Genomic DNA, 27,065 nt, shown 5'->3' on the forward strand with positions numbered 1-27,065 from the left:
TACCATTATTATTATTATTCCAAGAAAAGGAGAATAACAGACCAGCCTAAAAGAACCACCTACACCTTTCCGAAATACTCAAGTGTCTCCAGGGAAGAGACGGTCTTCGGTGCCGGGAGAAGCAGCCCAGGGGCCAAGGGCAGGTGCTGAAGGGGAGGGAGGAAGAGTTGGGGCACTGCGTGGTGGAAAGTTGCTTGCGGCGGAGACCCGAAGGTCCAGTGCCCACAGCCCAGGGGGGGCGGTGTGTCTGGGAGAAGCCGCTGCCCCTGCGTTCGGACCTGCGAGCTCGCGGGCAGCGCGGGGCCGGGGACGACGCCCCCTCCTGCGGTGCGGACTCTGTCGGTGGCCCCCGAGGAGGAGGAGGAATATGGAATCGAAGGCGGGCCCCTCCTGCCGTCTAGTCTTCTGCCTCTTGATCTCCGCCGCTGTCCTCAGGCCAGGTGAGCAGGGGCCTCAGAGCAGCCCCAGGCCGATGTGGGCCGGGGGTAATTTCCTACGTTCCCCGCCGGGGCCTCGCACCTCCGGGGCTGTGCGCCCGGGCGTTTGGGGGAGGTAAGGGGACGGCGGTGCGGGCACAGAGCTAGCCCTGGGTTCAGTCACCTGTGCCGCACGTTTGGGCCCGGCCGGTTGGCTCAAGTTTGGGCAGCGACTGGGGGCATTGGGTAAATCTCCAGGAACTTTGGGTGCTGCGGGCGTTGGGGTTCCAGGGGCCGGTGGGTAGGATTCTTCTGGTTCTCTCCCCTTACCCCTGCGGCTCCCGCCTAGGCGGAGAGACCCTGCCCTCTGACAATTCCAGAGCCTAGGCGGCGAGACCCTGCCCTCTGACAATTCCTTCAGTCTTTGGATATCAAACTCCACGTCACTGCGCTCGGGGCAGTTTTCCTTTCGCTTAGCTCGGAGGCAGTAACTGCCCGCACTTTTTCGTATTAAATCCCCTGGTAACTTCCGCTCGGTGAGAGGTGAAGAAGGGAGGGGTGGAAGAGAAAGGGAGGACTTTGATCACTCCCTTAAAAACCTCGAACAGCTTAAATCGTGGTTTGAACGCCCCTCCCCCATCGTCTGGGTGGGTAGTGAGTGTAGGGGTGGGTGGTGGTAGGCACAGAACACAGCCTGAACTGGAATTTGCAGCCAGGGTTGTGAGACCTTAGTGAGCGATTTGTGGATTTTTTAGGACCTGTGATTCAACCTCAGTTTTCAGTTATGTACTGAGCCTCAGAAGAAAAATAGGCAAAATCCCCAATAACTAAAATATCTAGCCGGGAATCCCTTTCCTACCCAGGGACGGCCCCTGGGGCTGTCATCCTGAGACCCACCGGTCGGCTGACGCGAGTTGGTCCTTACAGGGCATCTTGTATGTTCGCCATCGGTTGATGGAGCATCAGGTTCATTTCATCACTAGAATTGAGGATTTTTTTGGATTTTTTTTCTCCCTTTGAAGTTTATCTCTAGCCCTTTGTAGATAGACATTTGCAAGTGAAACTCCTACTTCCTGGTGGTTTTTTTTTTCTCGGCTTCTGTTTGTTCTCGTGCCCTTTTCTTTAGTTTTTATTAAAGAAAGACTCACTTCCCCTTAGCATCTCTAATTTCTGCACGTTCCTTCAGTTGTTGGCAAACTGAGGCCAAAACCAGGTTTGAAAGCCTCTGGATCTCTCCCAGGAAGAGAGGGAAAGTGAGGCTGGGGGCTAGAGTCTGATCATAAGTGTTTGTGAACTGTGTCGGCCAGTGGTGCTGGTGTGGGGGAGGGGGGTGCCCTCTCCGGATCTCTTTATGATAAAGTTACATTTCTGGGTGAGGTAATGAGCTCACCTGCAGTTCTGAGGCTAGAGAAAGAGGCATCTGTGACAAATCTCTGGCTCTGGGGCGGAGCCTGTGAAACGCGAGTAGAACCGGATATAAAGCAGGTGGGGTGGGGTAAGAACACCCGATGGTGGGAAGGGGAGACCCCCTTGACTTTGGCAACATTGTGTATTTCACTTTTTCAAGGTCCCATTGTCCGATGTGGGAGGGAAGGGTACTCACTCGGGAGCCCAGGGGACAGGAGGGTTGATGGGGTGAGGTCGTTAGTAAAATGCAAAGATCCGTCCTCCCACAGTTGGTTTTCATTTCAACCCTCCCGTCACTTTGAGAGTGCAATCTCACCTACACCCACACCCCGGGACCACTCGCACACGCCCAGTTCCCTTTTCCGTGCGGTCGCTTTGGGATTTATTTTCCGTTGAGCCACCTCGGGGGACAAATTTTTCCTCACATGTAACTGCTAAAAGGGGAAAGCTTCCGCTTTCAGACTTCCTTCTGCGTGATTCTTTTGGAGTCGCAAGCTCGCGTTTCCAGCCAGTACCCAGCTGCGCGCTTTCGGTGAGCTGTAAGTGTTCGCGCCGCGCTGCCGACCTCGGCTGATCCGAGGGTCAGAAACCTCAGCCCCTCCGATCAGTGGTTTCTTTGAATTTATCAGGTCGGCATTATGTGCGGAATTCTCGGTGCCGTGTCACTGTGTTTTAAAAGCCCCTTGTCCAGACTCAGGACACGAGTCCTGCTAGGGAAGTGCGCCTCCTTCCGAGCGTCAGCATAGCGGAGCCCGGCGGGGCTGCAGTGCCAATGGCTGGCTTAATCAAAGAGACTAACTGACTTACCCGCCTGCAGCCCTTCATTTCCGGAGCACTTTTCCTACCCTGTGTGGAGATGTAGAGAACAGAAATTCGAGTTTGTGAAACTGCTCCTGCAGGGCTTTTGGTCTGTAGTCTCCACATAGTTATTGATATGGTTTAGGCATGACATGTTACCTGTTTTGAAGGGAGTGGGAGAATACGCAGGAACCACAGAAACTGAATTCGGTGATAAAGGCAATGAAATAATTGCTCAGCATCCGAGGAAACAAGAATCTCATTATCCTTGTAGAAAGAGCGTCAGCCTGTGGTGACATTTTGTATTGCTTTAAAAAATGCTTTCCTTGATTATTTACAAGGAGGTGGGACCCCGCAGTTAACTGTTTCTTCTCTTGGGTCATTTGTGTGCACCCCCCTCAGGAATTTTTCTTATTTTCTCACTGATAACAAGGTTAATGCCAAGACATAAGCACACTTAAAGTTTTTTTTCTCCCCACAGTGGGATATTAAGTTCTCAGCACATTCAGTTTTACCTCAATAGGCCTTGGGGAAAGCATCAACTCAGATAATGTCCTTGCAGACTGCCTGGTGTGGGACTACTAAAATTTATTAATTTAAAAACTGCAAACTGCTTAGTTGCCAGTAAATATTGCTTTTTCCTTGATGATTTATTTAATCCAATAGCAGTTTACAACTTAATGGGGTACTATTTTCAGTAAACTGCTTTTCTAGGCTTGGCTCAGCATCATTCATCTTTGGGCACTTGAGCAAGTTATTTCACATATTCGGGCTTCTGCTTTCTCATGTGTAAGTAAAACAGTGGACTAACGATCTACTCTCTGAGATCTCATTAGCTCAAAATTGTTTCTAATGACCTAAGGTAAAAAACTGATTTGGGCAAGGCAGAGTCATTATCCAGTTGTATTTTTCTAATGCTTTCAGACAGACTGAATGGATACAGTTCATATAAATTGTGTTGCTAGAAAATGTCAGTGGAACCCAATTTCGTATTTTCCATCTTTTTTCCTACTTGTATAAATCCATTATAATATCTTGTGCTTACTCCTCCAGGCCTGAACAGGGCTATTAAAAAAAAAAAAAGTGTGGTAGAGAGGAATTAGTCTCTCACTGTCCTGGGGAAAAAGACCCAACAGTGGGAAAGATTTTTAGGCCTCAAAAAACCCCATTAGGGTAACCCATTCCTCCTGGAAGATTGCCTCTATTTAAACTACGTGTGTGGTTCCTAGAATGAAATGTTAAGTGATCGTTGATGCTAATATGTTCATGTGACAAAGCCTGTATGTACATCCTAAAGATGCCCTTAAACAAAATAGTTGATTTGCAAGGTGGTTTTAAGTGCAATATTGAAAGAAATAGAAAATAGTAAAGCTTTACTGTGACTTTAAAATCTATGCAAATGCAAAATATTTTTGTGACAATTCCAAACTTTTTCAGACTTTTTAGAAAATTCAACCTAGTTTATCTTTTTAAATAGAATTTTGGAAGAGAATGCTTGTTTGCTGTTAACTTATTATAAAGAGGAAAATCAATAAAAACCTACTTCAGTAGTCTTAAGTGTTACCAGAAATTACTCTTTTTTATTGGAGTGAACTCTCACGTGTTTAGTTTTCAGTTACGCCATATAAGAATGTTCTGACTTTGGGAAAGCTATTTTTCTGTTCCTTCTCATTTCCCATTTGTAAAATTTTCTCCCTTTGTGTAATGCATGATTCTGATTTTTATGAAACTAGTAATTCCCTTGCTCAGCATTTTGAATTTTTCAACTAAAACATGCTATATTAATTAAGACTTTTATTATATTGTTAATAGAAAAACACTATTACATTTAATTATCACAATTTTTTTAAGTCAGGCAAAAATGTCTGCTTTCTTTTCCTTTTTTCTCCTTTTTCTTTTTTTCCCCTCAAGTTTTCATGTCACTAAACACAGGCCTTTGTAAAATTGAGCACTAAGTTGTCAGCATTACTTGGTGTTAGACGGCCATATTTTGTCATGCAGTATCTTAAATGCTTTGTATTACCTTGTCTCATAGTCTTAAACACATTTCTTTCTATTCTGGCCATTTATTTAGTAAAAAACACCAAAGAGTTCTAGCTCTCTGAAGCTGTTAACTCAATCAGACACACGCATATATATCCCAAATATGCAGAAAAGCAACGTAAGTGCAGCTATGATGAAATAGCATGTATATGGGGCCTGGGTGCCTCAGTCGGTTAAGCATCTGCGTTTGGCTCAGGTCATGATCTCAGGTTCCTGGGATTGAGCCCCGCATCGGCCTCTCTCCCTATGTGATCTCTCTCACTCTCTCTCAAGTAAATAAAGAAAATCTTTTGAAAAAATTTTAAAAATAGCATGTTCACATAAAAACTTGAATTTAACTTTCCTAGTCAATTTTATTCTTCATTGTTAGGTTCTCACAAAGGCCCATTTCATTTCTTATACATGAATTTATGTGGCATATTAAGAAATGAGCTAACTCACTGGAATATTAAAGGAAGTTTCCTTAAGAGTGGTATATGATGACTTAATATTTATTTATTTACTTACTCTTGGATATCAGCTCCTTTTTATTTTCAATAAGAAATAAAAAAGGACTGGAAAAATGTTCATTTATATTTCTCATTTTTTTTATTTGGGGTAGAATTTTCCCTATGGAGAACAAAGTCAAGACTAACATGTCTTTTATATTTAAGAAGAGGATATTATAGACTATTGGATAAGGTTAAATCCTATAGTTATTGCAAGTATCCTTATAGTGTACAAAGTATTATTATATATTTGGAGTTACTGATATTTTCGACCCGTTGATTTCTCTCTTTAAATAACAAAATTTGTATGCTTCCCTCCCCACCTTATTATTAGATGTAATATCATATATATTTCAGCTAGGACTAGTTCCAAATGTGCTGTGGTATTCAGTAATTGTTTTATGGTAACCTATTATCATAGTCCTTTTTTGTAGTATGTGTTCCAAGAATGAAAGTAGCTTTTAGTACTTACTCACTTATTTATCTAGTCAGTTCTCAATTATCCATAACATTCAGGGGGAAATCAGTCCAATCCAAAACAGTTCTAATCAAAGGATTACTTAATCCGACTTTGAGTTGAAGTATTTCAATGAACATGCCTGTGTCTAAGAATTAATAGTATTGCAACATAATGAAACTAAACTGCAGGAGAATAGATTAATCAGAAATTAGACCCCTGTCCACCTTCTCTGGCTTGCTAGCCAGCCCCCCCCCCACCCCGCCTTACTATAGCCACAACAGTCCTGGTTTATCCTGATGTCCTGATTCAATTATTAATGGTACCCTGTTTCACCCTCGAAAGTGCAGTTTGGATGACAAATTATATAGCCACCATAATTATTAATGGCTTGCTTGTTGGTATGTCTGTCTTAGACTACTTAACTATACGTACTCTCATCCTGACAAAATGCATTTTCTAACTTGTTTTATCTATCAGGTACAATGAAGTATCAATAAGAGGCCACAAGCCCCTTTAATGTCAAGTATAGGAGAGATGTGAGGTTTTAGCCTGGAACCTCAGAATGTTGTAGTGGGTATAAAACATTAAGGATCCCATGGTTTGGAATGGAGACCAAATTGACCTGAGATACCAAGAGAATAATAGTGTTTGAAATTTACCTGGGAGCTATACTCCTTGTCTAGGGAAGGCTGATTTCAATCTGATTCTGAAATCCTCTCAGCCATTTGCACAATTCCCATTCTGTTTTTCTTTGAGGTTTCTTGGTAGCTCCACTATTAATTTGGATTTAAAAATAATTATCAGGGATACCTATACAATTGAAGGAAGCTCTTAAGTCTTTTTGTACATGTAAGCCACAGTTGTATCAGTTACAACTGGTCACCTGACTTGGGGCAGCCAACAATATGGCTAGGACAATTCATGCCAAGACTGACTATTCCTAATTAGGCACCCATGTATTATTTGGTCCATCTATATAAGTGTTTCAGGTACTCAGAAAACCCCAAAAGGGAATGGAGGTAGGAAAGGTTGAGAGAATATTATCTAAGCACACAAAGTAAAGGATGCCATAGTTTTGTCCTCATTAATAAGTCAGAATGAAGGGAGAGGGCGTTCGTCACTGTGGCAAAAACTCTTGTCAGCACATTCCCAAGTATTTTCCCTAACGGTCGGAGGGTTTATGGGTATGGAGTTTACCTAGTTCCAAATCAAGAAGAAGACATAAAAACATGTGTAGCTAGCTAGTCTTATTAAAATTTGAACCATAGTATATCAATTAACTATGCTGTGTAGTAGCAACTCCAAAACATAGTTGTTTAAACAGCAGCCATTTTATTCAGTTCATTATTTTGCATTCTGGCAACTTAGTCTGGAGAGTTGGGTGTTTTTCTGATTTTAGATATCTTCATTTTACTATAATCTGCTCCGTGTCAGGCTAGGCAGCTTTGCTTCTGGGAGTTGGCTGGGTGTTCAGGGAAAATTGACTCTTCTCCGTGGTCTTTCATTCTCTAATAGGCTTCCCTAGGTTGTTCTCTTGGTGGAAGCAGGGTTCTGAGAGAAAACAGAAATACGGAAAGCTTCTTCTGGCAAACCATCACTTCTGCCACAATCAGTTTGTGAAGACAAGTCCTAAGCCAGCTCAAATTCAAGGGTGGGGGAATCATCTCCTCCTACTGAATGGAAGGAGCTAAAAAACACTTGGCAAATAGTATGGATAAAGACCAGGAGAGGGAATTAGTACCATTTTTGTAGTCAGTCAGCCAGTGGGGGATTTGACAGCAGCGAGTATCCTTACTTAGCCCTGTATTCATTGTTTTCACCTTCCTCTTCCAGATGCTTTGGCAAGATCTATGAGAGATTATAGAGGCTCAAGCAGTGTTAATAAAACCACTATCCTATGCCTGAACCCTATCTTCTCCTGGAATAAAATTATGGAAAGTTAAGTGTGTGTGTGTGTGTGAGAGAGAGGAAGAGAGGGAGAGGGAGGGAGGGAGAGAGCACACACAATTTTGAAGGGTTAAAGGCATGCAAATCATGGTCAGAAGTAAAATGTGATAGAAGAGGTACTTTTTTTTAAAGATTTTTATTTATTTATTTGAGAGAGAGCGAGCGCGAGAGAGCACAGAGGGAGAGTGAGAGGGAGAAGCAGACTCCCTGCTGAGCGGAGCACCCGATGCAGCTTGATCCCAGGACCCTGAGATCATGACCTGAGCCAAAGGCTGATGCTTACCTGACTGAGCCACCCAGGCACCCCAGAAGAGATATTGTTGGAAAAAACGAGAAATTGCCTTAGACGTTCATCTGGTTCGGTTCTCTTATTTGACAGCTGAGATAGGTGAAGCCACAGCTTAAAAGATTACCTAAGATTCTATAGGAAATTAGCCAGTTTCTTGAGACAACAATGTTCTTAGTGTCATTTATGCCTTAACTCATTGATTCAAGGTTTGGAGCCATAAGGGACCTTAAAATTACTTAGGTACTTGCCTAAGTGTCACATTGTTGGCCAGTCCAAGGTTAAAACTCATGTTAATTAACTAGAAACTAATATATCACTGTATGTAAACTAAATGGAAATTAAAATAAAAACTTAAAAAAACTTGTAAAAATTAACCATTCAGCATATGTAACAGCATTCGATAAATGCTTATTGAGTGCTCAGTATGTGCAAAGCATTGTGCTTGGTGCAGGGGATACTGCAATTAAACTAGTTACTACACAGTTAGGGTCTTGTCTCTCCAAGAAATTATGTGCTCTCTGGGAAATAGACATCAATCAACTAATTATATAACTTGCTAGAAGTTTTGCTAGGTACTACAAGAACAAATAAAGAGCATTTTACATCAGAATGGCCAGATTTGGCCTGGACTTTAGGAAAAATTTGGAAAGGTTCTTTCAGGAAGTAACATCTGAGGTATGTGTTGAGGAATAATCAAGCAAAAGATACGGGCTGAGAGAATGGCATGAGCTAAGATGTCATCATGGGAAGGAACATGGCTTCTAACTCCTGGAGGTCACCAGGAATTCGTTGAAGTCCTTCAAATACTTTCCTGTAATTTCCCTACTTTACTCACCAGTTGAGGAGTGAAGAGAGGATCTACTTGATCTTATTCAAATACTCATATATAAGTAAATATTTGCATATATACTTCCCCCTTTAAAAAATCAAATGGGAACATAATAGAAATGCCATTTTGTACCTTTCCGTTTTTTACTTAACAGCACACTTTGGAGAATAAGGGTTTACCCCATATCAGCACATATAGCTCTGCCTCATTTTTGAAGGTGTGTTGGATTTTATTGTACACACCATAATTAATTTAATCATTTCCCCAGTTCTTGGAAATGCAGAATGTTAGTAGTCTTTGTTGTTACAAACACAACTGTAGTGAACATCCTAAAACATGTTCTTGTTCATATATGCCATTACGTTGGTAGGAAATGTCCTGAATGTGAAATTGCTGAGTCAAAGAATATGTGCATTTTTCATTTAGAAAGAAATCCTGAAATTACAGTTCAAAGAGTATATACTGTATTGTATATTTGGAAGCTGCTAAGAGAAAAGATCTTTAAAGTTCTTATCACAAGAAAAAAATTGCAACTGTGTGGTGATGAGATGTTAACCAAATTTGTGATAGTCATTTTGCAATATATGCATATATCACTGTGTAATACACCTAAAACTAATACAATGCTATTTGTCAGTTATATCTCAATTAAAAAAGAGCATATATCTTTAAAATCCCAATAAGCATATGGGGATGCCTCTTCTCATATTAATAGTACAGACTTAGGGAGGAAGTATAACTTTAAAAAAAAACAGGATAATAGGTTGATTCTTATGTATTTAAAACTATGGGAAAAATGAGAATTATAGGAATAATAGGCACACACATGCTCGTATGTAAGGCAAAAGCTTTAGATAGTTTGGTGCGTAACTTTATGACACATGTATAGGGGCTGAAAATGAGTGAAAGAAGTGCATTTATTATGAATTCTTGTCATCGCTCTTTTCACAGAAGATGGCTGACTTTTAAAACATAAACTACGTAAATGTAAGTTCATATTTCCTTTCATTTTGGAAGATTCATACTCTATGGGATCAGATTAACTAAAGCAGTAGATTAAGAGACAACAACATGTGAGCCTTAAGAATAGTTGATACTGTTTTATATTATACAAATGGTTTCCAAATATTTGTGTTAGTTCATTGTAGATACAATATACATTGTGTAGGCGGATTAACCAATGCCATTTTGTAAACCCTGCATAACAGGTCTTACTAAACAGATTTCAGTTATTTTTAAGTAAGTCATATTTTAAACAATTCTTCCAACAAGTTTGTTTTAAAAGGCTCATCACAATTGCTTACTAGTGGATAAAAGTATCATTTTCTGTAAATTTAGTGGCATTAAATATGTTTTACCCTGTAATTTTTAGACCTATTATGGAAAGGAGTAAAACATTTTTTTATTACAACTTCTATATAAAAAAAATAACACTATGTCTATGAAGAGTTTTCAGCAAGTATGTGCTGAGAATATATTTTTTAAACAAGGCAACAAATATTCATAGTGGAATTAATATTAGTATGCACAAACTGTAATTTCAAAAATAAAGCAGTTTCTGCCTAGCATTTAGTTTTAAATATTTCGGCTTGTGGCATTTTTACGTTATTCTGCAAGCATTTTCTCTACCTGGTGATAGGTATGACACTTTCCAAGAAAAATGCTTATGTTGTTTATAAGACATAGGTTTTATATTTTTTCAGAGATGGGCTTGGCTCTAATTATGAATAATGCTTTTGCTGTCAGATCTAAGAGTAAAATGTAATACATGTTTGGATTTACCCTGTTGGATTAATCCTTTACTCAACCCAACTCTAGTGGATGGTAACCTAGTTCTCACATAGAAATTTTCTTTTGGAAATGACTGTTTAGTATGAGATAAAATAGCTTTTCTTATCACACTAGAATGACAAATAAGTATCTGTTTATTAAAACAAAACCTGCATCTGCTCAGCTGTTTTTCTCTTTGCTGATAAGAAATATGTCTCCTTTCTAAAATAAATGATAAAACAATAAAAAAAGAGTAGAGTTTTAGGGTATGGTTTAGAGGTTATCATTTTTTAGAATTGATCCAAAATGTTTGATTAGAAAAGATTTGAACTGCCTGGATAGTGATTTTATTATAGACAGTATGGTGATACCTCTATGATATTTAAAAAAAATAATTCTCTGCTTAATTTTTATGGAATGTCAGTGCTCACGGATTTCACAGACTGTTAATACATAGCCTAGGTTCTGTTGCACCGGAGTCCAAGTGCTTGGGTGGTGGATCTGAGCATTAGTTTGATTTTCTAGCTGTTGTCTCTGTTTTCTGATTTGTAATATGAGGATAACAATATTACCAGGTTCATTTGATACAGATATTCCAATAAGGTAATGAGTGTATAGCATTTCTCAGTGCCTGACACATAGTGGACTCTTAGCCAGTAATTGTTATGAATCACATTTTTTAGTAATCATATAACTATAATAATGTCACTTTATTCACATAGAAAAATATGTGAAAATACCTCATTTTACTGATTCGAAGATATATTTCAGTTCCATCTAAGTACATTTTGGGGGATTTCCATAACAAAGTTGGGCTTCATATTCTTATTAGAATGTTTCATAGTCCCAGGGCACCTGGGTGGCGCAGTCCTTGGGCATCTGCCTTCGGCTCAGGGCGTGATCCCAGCGTTCTGGGATCTAGTCCCACATCGGGCTCCTCTGCTGGGAGCCTGCTTCTTCCTCTCCCACTCCCCCTGCTTGTGTTTCCTCTCTCACTGGCTGTCTCTCTCTGTCAAATAAATAAATAAAATCTTAAAAAAAAAAAAGAATGTTTCATAGTCCCAATATCTGTCAAGCAATTTCAGTTTTATCAACTCAAGGAAAACAAAAGAAAAAAAAAACCCACGAATTGAAAATTACAATCTTAAATGTGATTCCTGCAAGCCAAAACTATTAAGAAAGAATACATGCTCTAAAATTATAAGGACATATTTAGTTTATAAAATTATCCTTAGAAATTGATACCGTATATGTGTTTCTATAATTTGAAAGATATTAGACCTTAGAAAGAAAAAATTCTACTATTATAATAATTTTGATGATAAAATTATGATTTTATATACAAGGCACATTTTCTCAACTATAATTCAATAGAGGGAGCTCCACTACATTCCTTTTGTGAACACTGTAGGGTGCTTCTATTTATTATGATTTTTTGGTGGTGTCTAATTTAATAGCGAAATTATTAAGGATCTATAATTTGAATGTTAACGGTATTTTAGAAATTGAGCAATATCCTTATTAATGGGATTCAAAAATGTTTCTACAAATAATATATGCTTTAAAATCCTAGTTTTTAGTTCTCTGTATCCTTTGGATAATAAATCACTAGAAGAAATTAAAATAGCTATATTCCTGTAAAGCATACTTCACTCTAATGTAGCAAGGCATCAAAGGAGAACAAAGTTTATTTCTAATGATAAAATACTGAATTTTTCTATACTACTTTTGTGTTATCTATTAAATGGAAATGGCTGTATATTTGAATAAGAGAGAGGAAATAGCTGGTATTTTTCTCACTCTGCATAGATTTTTTTTTTAATTTAAATTCAATTAGCCAATATATAGTACATCATTAGTTTCAGATGTAGTGTTCAGTGATTCATCAGTTGCATATACACCCAGGGCTCATCACATCATGTGCTCTCCTTAATACCCATCATCGAGTTGCCCCATCCCTCCACCAGTCTCCCCTTCTGCAACCCTCAATTTGTTTCCCAGAGTCAAGAGTCTCTCATGGTTTGTCTCCCTCTCTGATTTCTTCCCATTCAGTTTCCCTTCCCTTCCCCTATGATTCTCTGTGCTATTTCTTACATTCCTCATATGAGTGAATCCATATGATAATTGTCTTTCTCTGATTGACTTATTTCACTTAGTATTATAACCTCCAGTTCCATCCATGTTGATGTAAATGGTAGGTATTTATCCTTTCTGATGGCAATGCCTAGATTTTTAACCAAACGATTATAGATTTCTACATGGAACCAGTCTACACTCACGTCTTTCTCTCTCTTTCATTTTCCCTACTGTCCCCTTGATTTAGATACTCCAGCTATATTGTCAGTCTAAGTTGATTCATCACCTGTGTGTGACCCAGACAGTTAATTTACCTTTTATGAGATTCACTTTTGTCACAGAAGTATTGTATCATATGATTTCTAAGATGTTTGAAGCTTAAAGATTCTAAGATTCAAAGTTATACTTTGATTTAGAGAAATTTGTATAGGTTTGAATTGATGGTAAGCAGTAACTTTTATTGGAGGTCCAATTAAGAAAAAAAACCATTTAAAATGATGATCCCCAGTTTTTAAATTCAAAATAGAAATTATTTTGTTGAGTTTTGCAGAAAATTGTATAATCCCACACATTAGACCTCCTAACTTATTACTGAAATGCTATCAGTTAAAGAAATGGCCCAGTTCTCTGGCATATTTAAGAATCGCCAATGCAGAGACAGCTTTTAAACATTTCATCTTGAAATAAAATGCGCTGTTAAGAGAGCAGCCTGGGGATTGAGGCCTGTAGCTTACTCATTATAGTTTTAAGGATTCTTTAAAATAAGTAATTGTTTTATTGTGCTTACTTTCCATTATAGATTAGAGTTTGAGAATGTGGCTCTGGAGCCAAATTGTGTGGTTTTGGAGCCCATGTCTCTATTCTCTACCTAAGAATCAGGTGAGATGGGCAAATGGCTTAACCCTTCTCCTGTCCTAACCTGTGCAGTAGGGAGAAGCTCATTCAACAGTGATTGTCAAATAATAAGCTCTCTATAAATTGTTAGTATTATTCAGTTATTTAATCTCGGTTAATCTTTCCACCTTCCCCAAAAATATGATTATAAATCCAATTTACTCCCATGAGTACATAAAAAAGAGAGGCCTCAGGTTGTTCCAAATTATGAAGTTGCCAGCTGTAGCTCCTCTTCACTACACCTTTCTCCCCCATGCAAGAAATGACGTATAAATGACAGTGATGGCATACTGTAACCTTGAATCTACTCACTTTATAACACAAATAAGTCATCCACAAATTCCCAAACTTTTCCCACTAATTAGAAGTATCATATTCATTATGACATAATTCTCATCTGATAATGAAACATCATTGCATTGCAGTTCTGAAATTGAAACTTTAATTAATTAATTAAAAGATTTTATTTATTTGACAGAGAGAGACACAGAGAGAGAGGGAACATAACCAGGGGGAGTGGGAGAGGGAGAAGCAGGCTTCCCACTGAGCGGGGAGTGTGATGTGGGGCTCGATCCCAAGACCCTGAGATCATGACCTGAGTGGAAGGCAGATGCTTAATGACTGAGCCACCCAGGCGCCTCTGAGGGTGAAACCTAAATTTAAAGGTGAAAACGAGACACCTTGCAAGCTGTTGTTCACAGCGTCTGAGAACATACTCTTTTAGGTCATTAGTGTAAGTAGGCGAGAAGTAACTTAGGAGTATGAAAGCATGTGTGTTTAAGATAAGTCTATGGCTCCCCATTAGAATAAGGATAAAATACAAAATCCTTAGCATAGCCTTAAAGGTTCTAGTTGCATTTTTCAACACAATTTCTTGGAATTCCATGACCCAGCCATACTTCTAAATGTGCCATAGCCTTCTTCTTCCCTGTCACTGTCTTATTCTAGAACACTCTCTGTCACACCTTCTCCCATCACCTTTTCTTTGCCTGAATAACTAGTATCCCCATCCTTCAGAACAGAGTTTAGATTCCATCTCCTCCAAAAATTCTTCCCCTATCTTGGTAAAGCATCCATCCTCTGTAGTTTCAGAGCTCTCTCCACTTGTTGCGTATTTATTCTTGCCATTCTTCCCTTAAGAGGATTTTGAGATCCTCCAAGCAGGGGCTATGTCATTTTAATCTTTTTTAAACTCCATGTCTGCTGATATATAACATATCCCCAGAACATATATGATGATTGAATAGATGGATTAATGAAAATTAGAGATCTTGATTAATGAAACTTATTTAAAATTGCAAAATATATTCACAAATGAATAAGAAATATTTATAGTGACATAAATTTTCGATTGCTTTTAGAAACTTAATTCGAGAATGATGTCTCCTGCATTATGGTTCTTAACAAAACTCCCAAAAACAATATTTGCCACAGTCTACTCAAGCTATGCAGATGACGTATAAAAAGAGATGGAATTGAGTTAGTATCTATTCAAAGATATTCTATGCTTATGGTTTGGAAGAACCAATATTATTAAAATGTCCATACCACCAAAGCAATCTACAGATGTAATGCAATCTCTATCAGAGTACCAACAGAACTAGAGTTTCACAAAACTAGAACAAGAAATACTAAAATTTGTGTGGAACCACAAAAGATCCTGAATAGCCAAAGTGATCTTGACAAAGAAGGACCAAGTTTGAGGTATCATAATCCCAGATTTCAAGATCACTACAGTGCTGTAGTAATCAAAGCATTATGGTATTGGCACAAAAGTAGATATATAGATCAATGGAACAGAATATAGAGCCCAGAAATAAACCCGTGCATAAATAGTCAATTAATCTACAATAAAGGAGGTAAGAAAATACACTGGTGAAGAGACAGTCTCTTCAACAAATGGTGCTGGGAACCTGGACAGCTATATGCAAAAGAATGGAACTGGACCACTTTCTTAAACTATGCCCCCAACTTAACTCAAAGTTGATTAGACCTAAATGAGACATAAACATAAACACAAAACATAACATTTCTAGAAGAATACATAGGCAATAATTTCTTTGACATCACCCGTAGAAACATTTTTCTAGATATGTCTCCTCAGGCAAGGGAAACAAAAGTAAAGTTAACCTACGTAAGTAAAGTAAAAAGCTTTTAATTATAAAAATTACAGCAAAGGAAATCAACATAATGACAAGGCAACCTACTGAATGGGAGAAGACATTTGCAAATGATATATCTTATAGAATCAATATCCAAAACATATAAAGAACTTATAAACTGAACACCAAACAAAACAAAACAAATAATCCAATTAAAAAATGGGCAGAGGACCTGAATAGGTATTTTCCCAAGATGTACAAATGGCCAAAAGACACATGGAAAGATGCTCAACATCACTAATCATGGAAATGCAAAGGTAAACCACAATGAGATACTCAAGTCAGAATGTCTAGAATAAAAAAGACAAGAAATAAGAAGTGTTGGCAAGGATGTGGTGAAAAGGAAACCCCTCAGTTGGTGGAAATGTAAATTGGTGCAGCCCCTGTGGAGAACTGTGGAGGTTCCTCAAAAAATTAAAAATGGAATTACTATATGATTCAGTAATTCCATTACTGGGTATTTACCCAAAGAAAGCAAAAACACTAACTTGAAAAGATATATGCACCCCATATCTATTGCAGCATTATTTACGACAACAAAAATATGGAAGCAACCCAAATGTCCATCCACGGATGAATGGATAAAGAAGATGTGGCGTGTATATATCTATATCTATATGAATATTACTCAGATGTATAAAGAATGAGATCTTGCCATTTGCAGCAACATGGGTGAATCTAGAGGGTATAATGCTAGGTGAAATAAGTCAGACAGAGAAAGACAAATACCATGAAATTTCAACTCATGTGGATTTTAAGAAATAAATGAACAAAGAGAAAAAGAGACAAAAATCAAGACTCTTAAAATACAGAGAACAAACTGGTGGTTGCCAGAGAGAAGGTGGAGGGAAGGGATGGGTAAAATAGATAAAGGGGCTTAAGAATACACTTACAGTGATGAGCACTGAGTAATGGACAGAATAAAAGGAGGAGGAGGAGGAGAGGAGGGAGGGTGAGAGAGAAGAAAGGTGGGAGGAAGGAAGGAAGGAGAAGAAAAAGAAAAAGAAATGGAAAAATGGAATTGAGTTAGCCTAGTTTTTCTTCCAGATGCCAATCCAGGCTAACATAAAATAAAACTTTGATAACTGTGTTCTTCTAGAGCTTCTGTAAACATTGAATATTAAATGTAAGATCATCCAGAGAAATCGAGAAATTAATTTAAACTAACTTATTTTTAAAACTGTAGGTTTTCCTGGAATAACTCTAAGCATACCTTTTCAATAGGCAGTACATGAGAGGTAATATTTTTATTTCTCTTATTTTTAATTTTTAGATTAAACCTGTGGATCAGGATGTTTTCCAGAATATGGCAAGAAAGAATATAGAAAAGATTTCATGAGAAAGTTAACCAGTCATGCAGGCAATATTTAATATATCTGTACCACAGAAAATACATGTGTATTGTAGGTCATCCCTTGAATGCTGTTAACAGTAAAATATTAGCAATAATTTGGAGAAAGTCTGGTATTACTTTTGCAAAAGGATTTTCTGTTGAAGCATTTTTAAAATTCAGACACAAACCAAGAAAAATTCATGAAAAAAAATGGAAATACTTTATTTTTACTGCAAAACAAAACTTGTGCTCTTGCAACTAACATATCATTTTAAGAAATAGGCCATTACTGATTTTAAAAAAAGTTTAGAATTGGAGTTATCACTGTATCTCATTATTTGATGATATTTGATAGACGAAAATGTAATAATTTTAAGTCTGATGCCTCTTCCCTGAGCAAAATAATTTTGATATCTACAGTCTTTTTAACTTAAAGCTTTTTTCAGAGGTCTTAATTTATTTCTTTACCTTACTTTGTATCCTTCCCAGTTACTCTGAATTTTAACATCTCTTGTTCCTTATAAAAAATCCTTTTAGGAATCTTTTACTTCTTAAGTCTTACAGTCAAGTTGTCTCCTGAGTGCCCACCCAGAAATTTTTATATTTTTGTAATATGTTATGAGAGTATTTATCCAGATAAACCAGTATAAATCCAGCTGGTTGTCAGTGGTAGGTCCCATTTATTGAAAATCTTCTGTACTACATATATAATAGTACTTCACAAAAGAATTACCAATATATTTGTATAACCAAATGTGCAATAGTTGTGCAAGAGCACAACTTAAACTTAATTAAACTTAAGTTTAACAACAGTACTTTTTTATTTTTTGAATTATAAAATCAAATCCCGCTTTTAGCCTTTTCAGTATAGGACTTTGAATGCCGTATGGCATATTCATCAAAAAGTAGTCAAAGCTATTATCAAATAAAGGCCAAGTAAGTGGAACTTTCTCTTCCTTCAAATATATAGAAACTGGTTGGGCTATCTCAATGACCTATCAAGAGTCTGGATTAATCAAATAGGCTACATGACAATTAAAAAACATTTTTTTTTACCACTAGAAAAAATGTTATTCTTAAATTATTCCAAATGTTATTCCATTCTTACGACAAATATTGCCTGGATTCTTGGATTCTTGGCATCTTATGTAAGTTTCACATTAACAGTGTATGACCCCACAAAATAATCTTCCTATAAACATGTAAGACAATATATAAACAATTGAGTTCTCGATTTTCTATGGAAACAGGGTCCAGGGTTAATGTGGTGAAATAATTTTCATCATCAACAAGCCCTATTTTATTCTATGTAAATAGGTTTGAAAAGTTAAGTTTTATGGTAAAGGATGTGATCACAGGAAAAGTGAGTATTCTGTAACGAGAGAGGACAAGTGATGTTTAAGAGGATAGATTGTTCTGCAGAGGGAGGTACAGGAGGGAATGAGAGGACCTCTCTACAGAAAGAAGAGAAAGACGAGACCTGGAGACTAGCATGAAAGGGAAATTGCTATTTAAAAAAAAAAATACGGCCACAGATTATTTATGTGAGTCAGTAGCATTATACTATAAAACAATTTTTCTTTTTTGGCATTGCTGAGACATCTAGTTGATAGTACATTCTAGTAATTCCAAATTTGGATCTCTCCTGTTACTAATAATCACTACATTTCTTATCTTGAAGGGGGAAGAGCAATGGCTGTCTAGAAACTTCTTACAGAGAAATTTTGATGCAAAGCTCTCTTGAAATCCCAAGAATTATTGACCAAATTTAGCAGTGTTGTCAAAGTCTACAGTGTGAATTTATGGTTCTTTATCAAAGTTTAGAAATCTGAACGGCATTAGTTTGCTAAATGCTAGAGCTAAACTGAAGCTGAGTTAAGTAATGGTAGGGAATATCATTTAATAATATAATTAAGTAAAAACGCAATGTGCCTATCAGTTTCCAACTGAGCGTATGTATGTATACTCAGGTCTGTGGGGAGTGCGGAAGGCTTGTCCATACAGGCTCATGGCTGAGCCAGTGAGAATGTAGGAAGACAGTGTTTTTGAAATTCCTTCCCCACTGAGGGATGGAGCATATATTATTAATATACTATTGAATGAGCTGCTCTAAACCCAGGGATCAGTGTGTCTGAGGTAAACTTGAGCGTTGAGCTTCTCCTTCCCTTTCCCCAAAGAGTGGGGCTAGGGCTGGAATAGAGGTTACTTCCCAAGTTTGTAGAGGAAGTTAAAATTAGAGAAATGAGTGTAAGAGAGAGATACGTGGGTGATTGCTCAAATTCTAGGAAGGGAAGTCTGATGACTGAACAAATTTGAAGGAACAAGAAATGGATATTGGAGAAGCAGAGTTAGGAAGACAAAGAGAGAACCAGTGACATGTCTGGTTAGAACAGGTGCCTGCGCATCTGTTTGGAACCAACTGCACAATGGTTCATGCATGGGCCAACTGAATACAAATATTCAAGGCCAGCATGAATGAGAAATTTGGTCCTAGTTACCCTTTCTTTTCCTTGGTTTATTCACAAATAGAGTCCGATGAAATCCATTTTCATTGGCTGGGGACATTATTTCCCATGCTTAGATTTTGCAAGACTATCCCTCACACCCCACCTTCCTACTCCTTTCCTCATATTCCCTACCCCTAGATATTGACTCTGTTTCCTGACAGTCTAGACCTATCATCACATTAAAGTAAATATATACATTTATATTTACTCGCTTTCTCAATGAGTTGTGGGCTTTTTTCTTTAAAAAATTAAATTAATACGGAAAGGTATGTTATATTTTTTCCTATCGAGTTAGGCATATCTATGAGAAGCATGCTTGCTTCTCACACATGAAGCTCTAATTCAGGAACTAGGAAATGATTGGTATCTTTCCTTCTTCAAGCACAGTCTCCAATATTTAGAATGCTGTCCTGAACTTCATCCTTTAATTTGAAAACAAACATCAAAGGTACTGTGAGCAAGTCACGCAGTAAACTTGGATTTTCCCAGTAGTTTGAATCTCAGTCTGGTTAATAGCATATTAAGTGTTAATGACATTTCAAACTGACACATTTTGAGTTTTAACTCCTCTTTTTACACCAGGTCACTTTTAACATAGAAATTTAGGGATTTCTCCATAAGAGAAATAGAATATCAGAGAAGTAATTACATCTTCCACAGCAGTATTTAGTAGTCAAACAGGCTAAGCTTCCAAATGAGTTTGCTATAGGAACGGCAGGCGGAAATAAAAATAAAATAGGCTTCTTTCTCCACCCACAGAAAGAAAAAACAACACAAACCAAGAAACCATCAAACAAAACCCAGAAACAACTTCAAGCATAAGATCATCTTTTACTTTACTTTTTTGTTGGTTATTTACTTTGCCTTCTGGAAATATTGCACAATCTATTAGCTTTTTCTCTTTGGATGTTGCAGGATACAAAATGTACTGCTAACTTTTAAAAAATAAACATTGATTCTCACAGCGGAACCAGTGAGAACTTTTTAACCACATAACTACATTGTTCAATGTAGTTGCTTCACAAATAATAAAATAAAATGAAAAAAAAGTTACAGAAAACAGGCCCCATTCAAACACTCCATACACTCTACTAACTTACTATTTTGTGATTAAAGTAGAATACATTTAATAGTGAGTGTTGGTTTATCACTGTTGAATCAATAGCAGTAACCAGGACTAGGAACTTTGCTTCTCAGTGAGGTCTGACTTCCAGGGAGCTTTGGCAGATACGGCAGATGACTGGAGAGGGAATATGAGCCCCAGGTTTCAGTTCTGCCTTTGTCAGCAGCCCTAAGATTTTGGTTAGTCACTTCTTATTTCTGTTTTCTGTTTCTTTGCTTATTGAATGACGATATTAGGTTAGAACTGAGTGGGCGTCCTTCCATGTGATTATGAGTATTGTGTGATTTTATTCCACTGCCAAATAAAAGTAATCTTTCCATTGTCTCTTTTTGTATGATTTATACTTCTTTTGTTCTCATCAGTATGCTCAATTAAGAGCTAGCCATGTAACATTTTCCAGATTGAGATTCCCAGTCACAGTGGACCATAAATAAAATAATTGAGCCATAGAAATAAAGAATACAATATAGGCAAGTGTTAACAGAGTGTGAAATTATGATAGACAAAGAGGCATACAACGTGTGCTTTAGTCAACACTGGACAAACTTCATAAGAGTACAGTATTATATTTCATTTCAGTCTCCCTGTTTTAAATAAAGATACAGAGAAGTTGAATTGGTTCAAGAGAAAAGCAGTAAGATTGCTTAAACCTTGTATAATAGAGGTGTTGAGAAGGGTCTGAATGAAGGAGGAAGGGAAGAGGTGAATTAATAGCTGTGATGAGGATACTGATCTTTGAGTTCCTGTCTCCATGGACAGATGTCCCACAACAATAATAACAAAACAGGATTCAGCTGCTGAAGGAAAAAGCTGGTCTCTTGACTTTGAATTTGCTACTTTTGGACAAGACTCAGAAACTGCTATCTCTGATAGTGTTACAAAGTGTTAAAGCCATTTGTCTGTCTGGGATTTTTATATGTATTCCATACTCTAGTCAGAGATTTTCTGATGTCTCTTTCAATTTACAGACGAGTATAAAAGGATAATAAATGTGTTGATGAATGCTTATCTGTAAAGTGATAGGAAGAAACTAACTTATTTGATTTGAATGTTCTATGATCTTTGAGTATTGGGATGTTGAATCTAAACCTTAGCTTAATATTGGATTATAGAAATATTCTAGGAAAACCTATTTTAGCTTAAGAAATCAGGCTTTTTTTTTTCTTTTTCTTTTAAAATATAAAATGGGTATATTTGGAACTCAGTAATTGGATTCTAGATAGTTCTAACCACACCCTGTGGGTCTTTTGTTCTTTAGGGCTCGAAGTCCTGAGACTTTACAGTCAAGACTTACAGACTGTAAATTAAGTGGTTATATTAAGGATTTTGTGAAAGAAAAGAGGAAGAATGAATAACTGTAATAAATTACTTAAGTGTGCAAGTCACATGGTGTTGCTGTCAGTTTCCTTATCTGTAAAATGAAAGGAATAACAGTAAATACATCAGAGGTTTGTTGAAAGAACTAAGTGAGATAATCTTTGTAAAGTGATTAGCGAAATGAATGGCAAGTAGTACAGGCTTTGGAAATTTTAACTGTTGTTATTATTGCCATTATTGTCAATATCTTAAACTGGATTTTTTTTTAAAGATTTTTTTTTTTTTTATTTGAGAGAGAGAGCGCGTGCACGAGTGGCGGGGAGAGGCAGAGGCAGAGGGAGAAGCAGACTCCCAGCTGAGCAGGGAACCTAACATGGGGCTTGATCCCAGGGTCCCAGAAGCATGATCCCAGCTGAAGGCAGAAGCTTAAGGGACTGAGCCACCCAGGTGCCCCTAAACTGAATATTTTAATATACTGTACCTTCCAAGAGAAAGTTCAATATGACACATATTCAAATATAATAGGAAAGTGGAAAAAATTACCAGGTAAAGTGGAAAATTATCCTACTACTTTTCTCTATTCTTTGTTATTTTCTCTATTTTTCTCTATTCTTATTTATTAAAAATATAATGTGAGTGGGTAGCCTGAATGACTCAGTCGGTTGAGCCTTCGCTCTTCATTTCGGCTCAGGTCATGATTTTAGGTTGTGGGATGGAGCCCCGTGTTGAGCTCTATGCTCAGCCCAGAATCTGCCTGAGATTCTCTCTCACTCAACTAAATATGTATTTAAAGATTTTATTTATTTATAAGTTTGAATAGTAAGAAGAAAGGAGTGGCAGAACAATATGTATGGTGTGCTCATTTGTGTGAAAATGTATTTAAACAGACATAATCATTTAACATGTTTGTGTATGCATTGGTATTTTCTCCTGAGAAATATACAAGAAGCTTTAATATGGCTACCTGTGAAAGGAGAGAGTGAGGATAGGAGATAGGAGGGAAGCCTTTTTAAAAAACTACATACTCTTTTTTAACCAGATCATTCTTCCTGTGATGTGACTATTTATAATGTGCAGATTATTTTTAAATGAACTACTACTGGGAAGATAATTTTAACAATGATGCTATTACCAAAACTGTTGAAGAGATACTTCTCCCAAGTAGTAATTTACTTATTTTGAATTAAGAAATTAGGAAATTTAGGGGCGCCTGGGTGGCTCAGTCGTCAGTCGTTAAGCATCTGTCTTTGGCTCAGGTCATGATCCCAGCGTTCTCAGATTGAGCCCTGCATCGGGCTCCCTGCTCAGCGGGAAGCCTGCTTCTCCGTCTCCCACTCCCCCTGCTTATGTTCCCTCTCTCGCTGCGTCTCTCTCTGTCAAATAAATCAATAAAATCTTAAAAAAAAAGAAATTAAGACATTTAATTACATGTAGTACTATCCATAATTATGAAATTTTAGAATACCAGTTATACTCATTTTTATGTTCCTTGCTTCTCTTTCCCTTTGGCAAATGAAAGTTTTCTGATTTAATTATAATAAACCTACAAACATATTGGAATTAAAATGATCCTTCATGTTTATTAGCATTTAAAGAAATATCAGTCCACATTTAAGTTTAAATCACATTTAAGATGAGATTACAGAGTTTGCTTGCTGATCAGTGTTTTGAAGTGATTTGCAAATGTAAAATTGTAAGCCTATTTGATGACTTGTGAAAGATTGCTCAAACATATCCTTAACAGATTTACACCTGTGATGGCTGACAAGCAAGTATGAGAAGAAAACATACAATGAAAGGAATTTAAATTTTTTATCAGTAATAATTTTTTAATACAAAGGTTATTGAACTATGTTTAATGGAATGGATTATTTTAGCAGCTGGTGGCATAGTAGTCCCAGAGAAATGTTTCCCAAATTCTTGTGATCCCAATAATGAGACCATGATCAAATTCATTTGTGAAATGGTGTATACTTACACTTACTCTTGGGATTCACAATACAAGTAAGCTTTGCTAGTTCCTGATGTAAAGAAATTTGTTTAACATTGTTTTATCTGATGTCTAATTGGAGACACTTGGGGAACCAGTGTGTAGGAAACATTACTGTAGTCATGTCTACAAAAAAAATACATTATGTTAATATATTACATAAATGAAACATATTATCCAGATTTAGGATTATTTAATTTCTGGCATTTTCTAGAATTATATTTCTGCATTATAAAAAAATACGGCAATATAGAAGAACAAAACAAAAGAAACCAACTGTTTGTATGAAAATGCATGTGAGATTTCTGCATGATTTGGAATTTATTCATCCAAATTTTAATTTTATGCTTACCTAAATATGGGTAATTTTATTTTATTTTTTAAAAGATTTTATTTATTTATTTGAGAGAGAGAGAAAGAGAGAGACTGCATGAGGGGGGAAGTGTCACTGGGAGAAGCAGACTCCCTGCTGAGCAGGGAGCCTGATGCAGGACTGGATCCCCATCCCCAGACTCCAGGATCATGACCTGAGCCAAAGGCAGTCGCTTAACCAACTGAGCCACCCAGGCACCCCTAAATATGGGTAATTTTAAACTTGAGGAAGTAACCAATAAGAATTATATTATTAAAAACAATTAATAATAATTGTTATTAATATAATAATCATAATTAATAATAGAATTATTTTTTTTGCCTGGTGTCTTGGATACTTCACATCTGGATGCTAGAGGCCTCGGAGATTTTTAAAGATACAACCTTACTACACAGAATATAGAAACCTTGTGTGGCCAAACTATTTTTCTCAATCATGGAAAGTTTCAAAGCATAGGTATCTATAAGTAAAACATTTTTGTTATTCTAATTTAAGGATTGCTTAGAGAAGTAGAGTACTGTTAGATATTATCTTTTCATTAGAGGTTCAGTGGAGGAATTTATCTAGAAATCTTTGCACCATTAAGGTTGATTCTTTTTAAGTATAGATTCATAAAAAAACATGTTTATAACTTACCTCTTTTAAAAAGACAGCACTTGGCCACAGTCTCCCTGTAGCTATTACCTCTGGCATTTTTCAGATCACTCATAAAATGATACTTTTAGATTCTGGCAGTCCCAGTGATGGTGTCTCACTTTTAGATCGTGTTCTGGCATTAGAAATCCAAATTGTTCTGATTTCTAGGTCCTCCTTTGTATCTGAGATTTAGTTTACAGCTAGTAAAGAGCTAATTTAAAAGAGATTAGACTTTGAAACATATGTAAACATGTTTTAAAAGAAACAGCTGAAGGAATAAAATATTATAATTAAGACAGGGAGTGAAAGTTTTGTTGCTTTTGTTGTTTGTTTTAAATTTAAAAACTATAATGAACACCTGCTTGTAAGTAATCAACAATTCCAGAGTATTTAAATTGACCTCACTGTCAAGCATTGAAGCCAGGCCTATTTAAGTAAAAGTGCTTTAAATTTATGAGCTGGAATGAATAGTTAATGAAGGGCACTAGGAATCCCCTCAAACTGCAATAGTAATCTAGCAGCTATAGGAGCAAACAAAAAGGCTTGGTGTGTTTTCACATATAGTTCTGGTCCATTTCCCCAAGAATGCCCCATCAGTAGCCAGGGTACCCCGACACTTTCACTAAGTGTGGTAACAACATGTGAAACACTTTACACTGAGAAGAATTAAAAGTAATCCTTAGATAATTGAACCCTCTAAGAAAGTACAGACTAGTTTGGGACAGTAGGTTGATTGTATTTCGTTCTTTTACTTCTCCATGTGTGCCCATAACACTCGACTCACTACCTATGTCTGTCTGTGTCTGAGATGTCAGACTGGATGTGTGAGGAAGGGGAAGCACAGACATTTTGAAACATTTCTGGTTTCTTGTTGCAGACACACACAGTCATGTTCAGGCAGTCACTGCTTTTACTCCAGATACCTAGGCTTTTCTAAATCCCTGATTCCATCTTCAAGAAGCCCATAGAAAATTTTCTGTTTCTTTGCTGCCATATACATTTCCTAAGGCCTCAGAGATTTTCTTTGACTCCTTCAACCTAGGCTGACTTTGGAAAACCGACCTTTGTCCCAGAGGGTTTTAAAAAAACTGTCATTTTTTCCCCCTTTGTTCTTAACTATAGAGAACAAACTGATGGTTACCAGAAGGAAGATGGGTGGGGGGGATGGGCTAAATAGGGGATGGGGATTAAGGAGTGCATTTGTTGTGGTGAGTACTGGGTGATATATGGAAAGGCTGAATCACTATATTATACACCTGAAACTAATATTACGCTATATGTTAACTGGAATTTAAATAAAAACTTTAAAAAAATATAAGAAAGTGCAAGACATAAAGCGTATTCCACAAAGTACTCCTGAAAATTATTTACCTAATTTCATAGTTACATTGAGTATACTTAAAACTGTGCAGTTCTGTGGCCTCCGGGAACTCATGCATTTATTGCCATGAGCATTTATTTAGTCTGGGAAATGATTGGTTTTTTTCGTTTTGAGATTAACTGCAGCCATACAGAAAGTGTGGCAAGCCAATGACTACATTTTGGAAAGTAATTTAATAATTCAGTAGCTTACAGAGATTGCCTTTGCTTTTTCTGAATTCATCATAGTGGACTGGTAAGGTTTTGGCCAGTGTAGTTATCCTTTCCATTAATGTGGAAAGTACATTTTATAATTGGTGAAACAAATGCAGGGTAGGTAATATTGATCATGGTTTATATAGTTTTTCACAATATAATTAGAAGCATAGTAAATAAAGTATGTATCACATGCCATAAATATTAAACCCAAAGCTTATACCTTTATCAAATGACCTTCCTGCCAGCTTGTTGACAAAGGATTTGTGCTATAAAATTTTTTAATGGTTACTTTGGCCCCTTTATATTTTTGCATTAAAAAATATGGTTAGTATTCACAAGGAAGTATGATTTTACATTTTAGTTGAACAGTATTCAATGGACCTTTTTTAGAATGATGTTCCATACATTGTCATCCTAATCCTATGTACTATAATAAATATCTAGAAACTTTTGTCCTTGGAGAATATACAGAAATACAGAAATCCAAAGCAACAGTTAGGTTCCCACTTCTCACATGTTGATACACTTTCTTACTAAATTGTTCTCTGTATGCTAATGTGATATATTTTTTCTATATGATTTCAAGTGACTTTTCTACATTAGCTTTCTATTTAGATTATTTTCCCTGG

The 27,065-nt window shown here is 36.9% G+C and overlaps 1 protein-coding gene across 3 annotated transcripts in view; it reads left to right on the forward strand.

Annotated features, from left to right (window-relative positions):
• Positions 1-324: 324 nt before the first annotated feature.
• ALCAM (activated leukocyte cell adhesion molecule) overlaps positions 325-27,065 on the forward strand; it is a 204,743-nt gene continuing 178,002 nt past the window's right edge. For 2 of the 3 annotated variants that reach the window (XM_019796245.2, XM_019796246.2), the window contains exon 1: positions 325-440. In XM_019796245.2, the coding sequence (XP_019651804.1) occupies positions 368-440 (73 nt within the window). In that variant the 5' untranslated portion in view covers positions 325-367. Of the gene's footprint in view, positions 441-1,931; positions 2,363-27,065 lie in introns of those variants that run through there. The other variant, XM_019796247.2, reaches the window with a different exon arrangement.

The sequence above is a fragment of the Ailuropoda melanoleuca genome, chromosome 1 (genome assembly GCF_002007445.2).
Source record: "Ailuropoda melanoleuca isolate Jingjing chromosome 1, ASM200744v2, whole genome shotgun sequence".
Taxonomy (NCBI): Eukaryota; Metazoa; Chordata; class Mammalia; order Carnivora; family Ursidae; genus Ailuropoda; species Ailuropoda melanoleuca.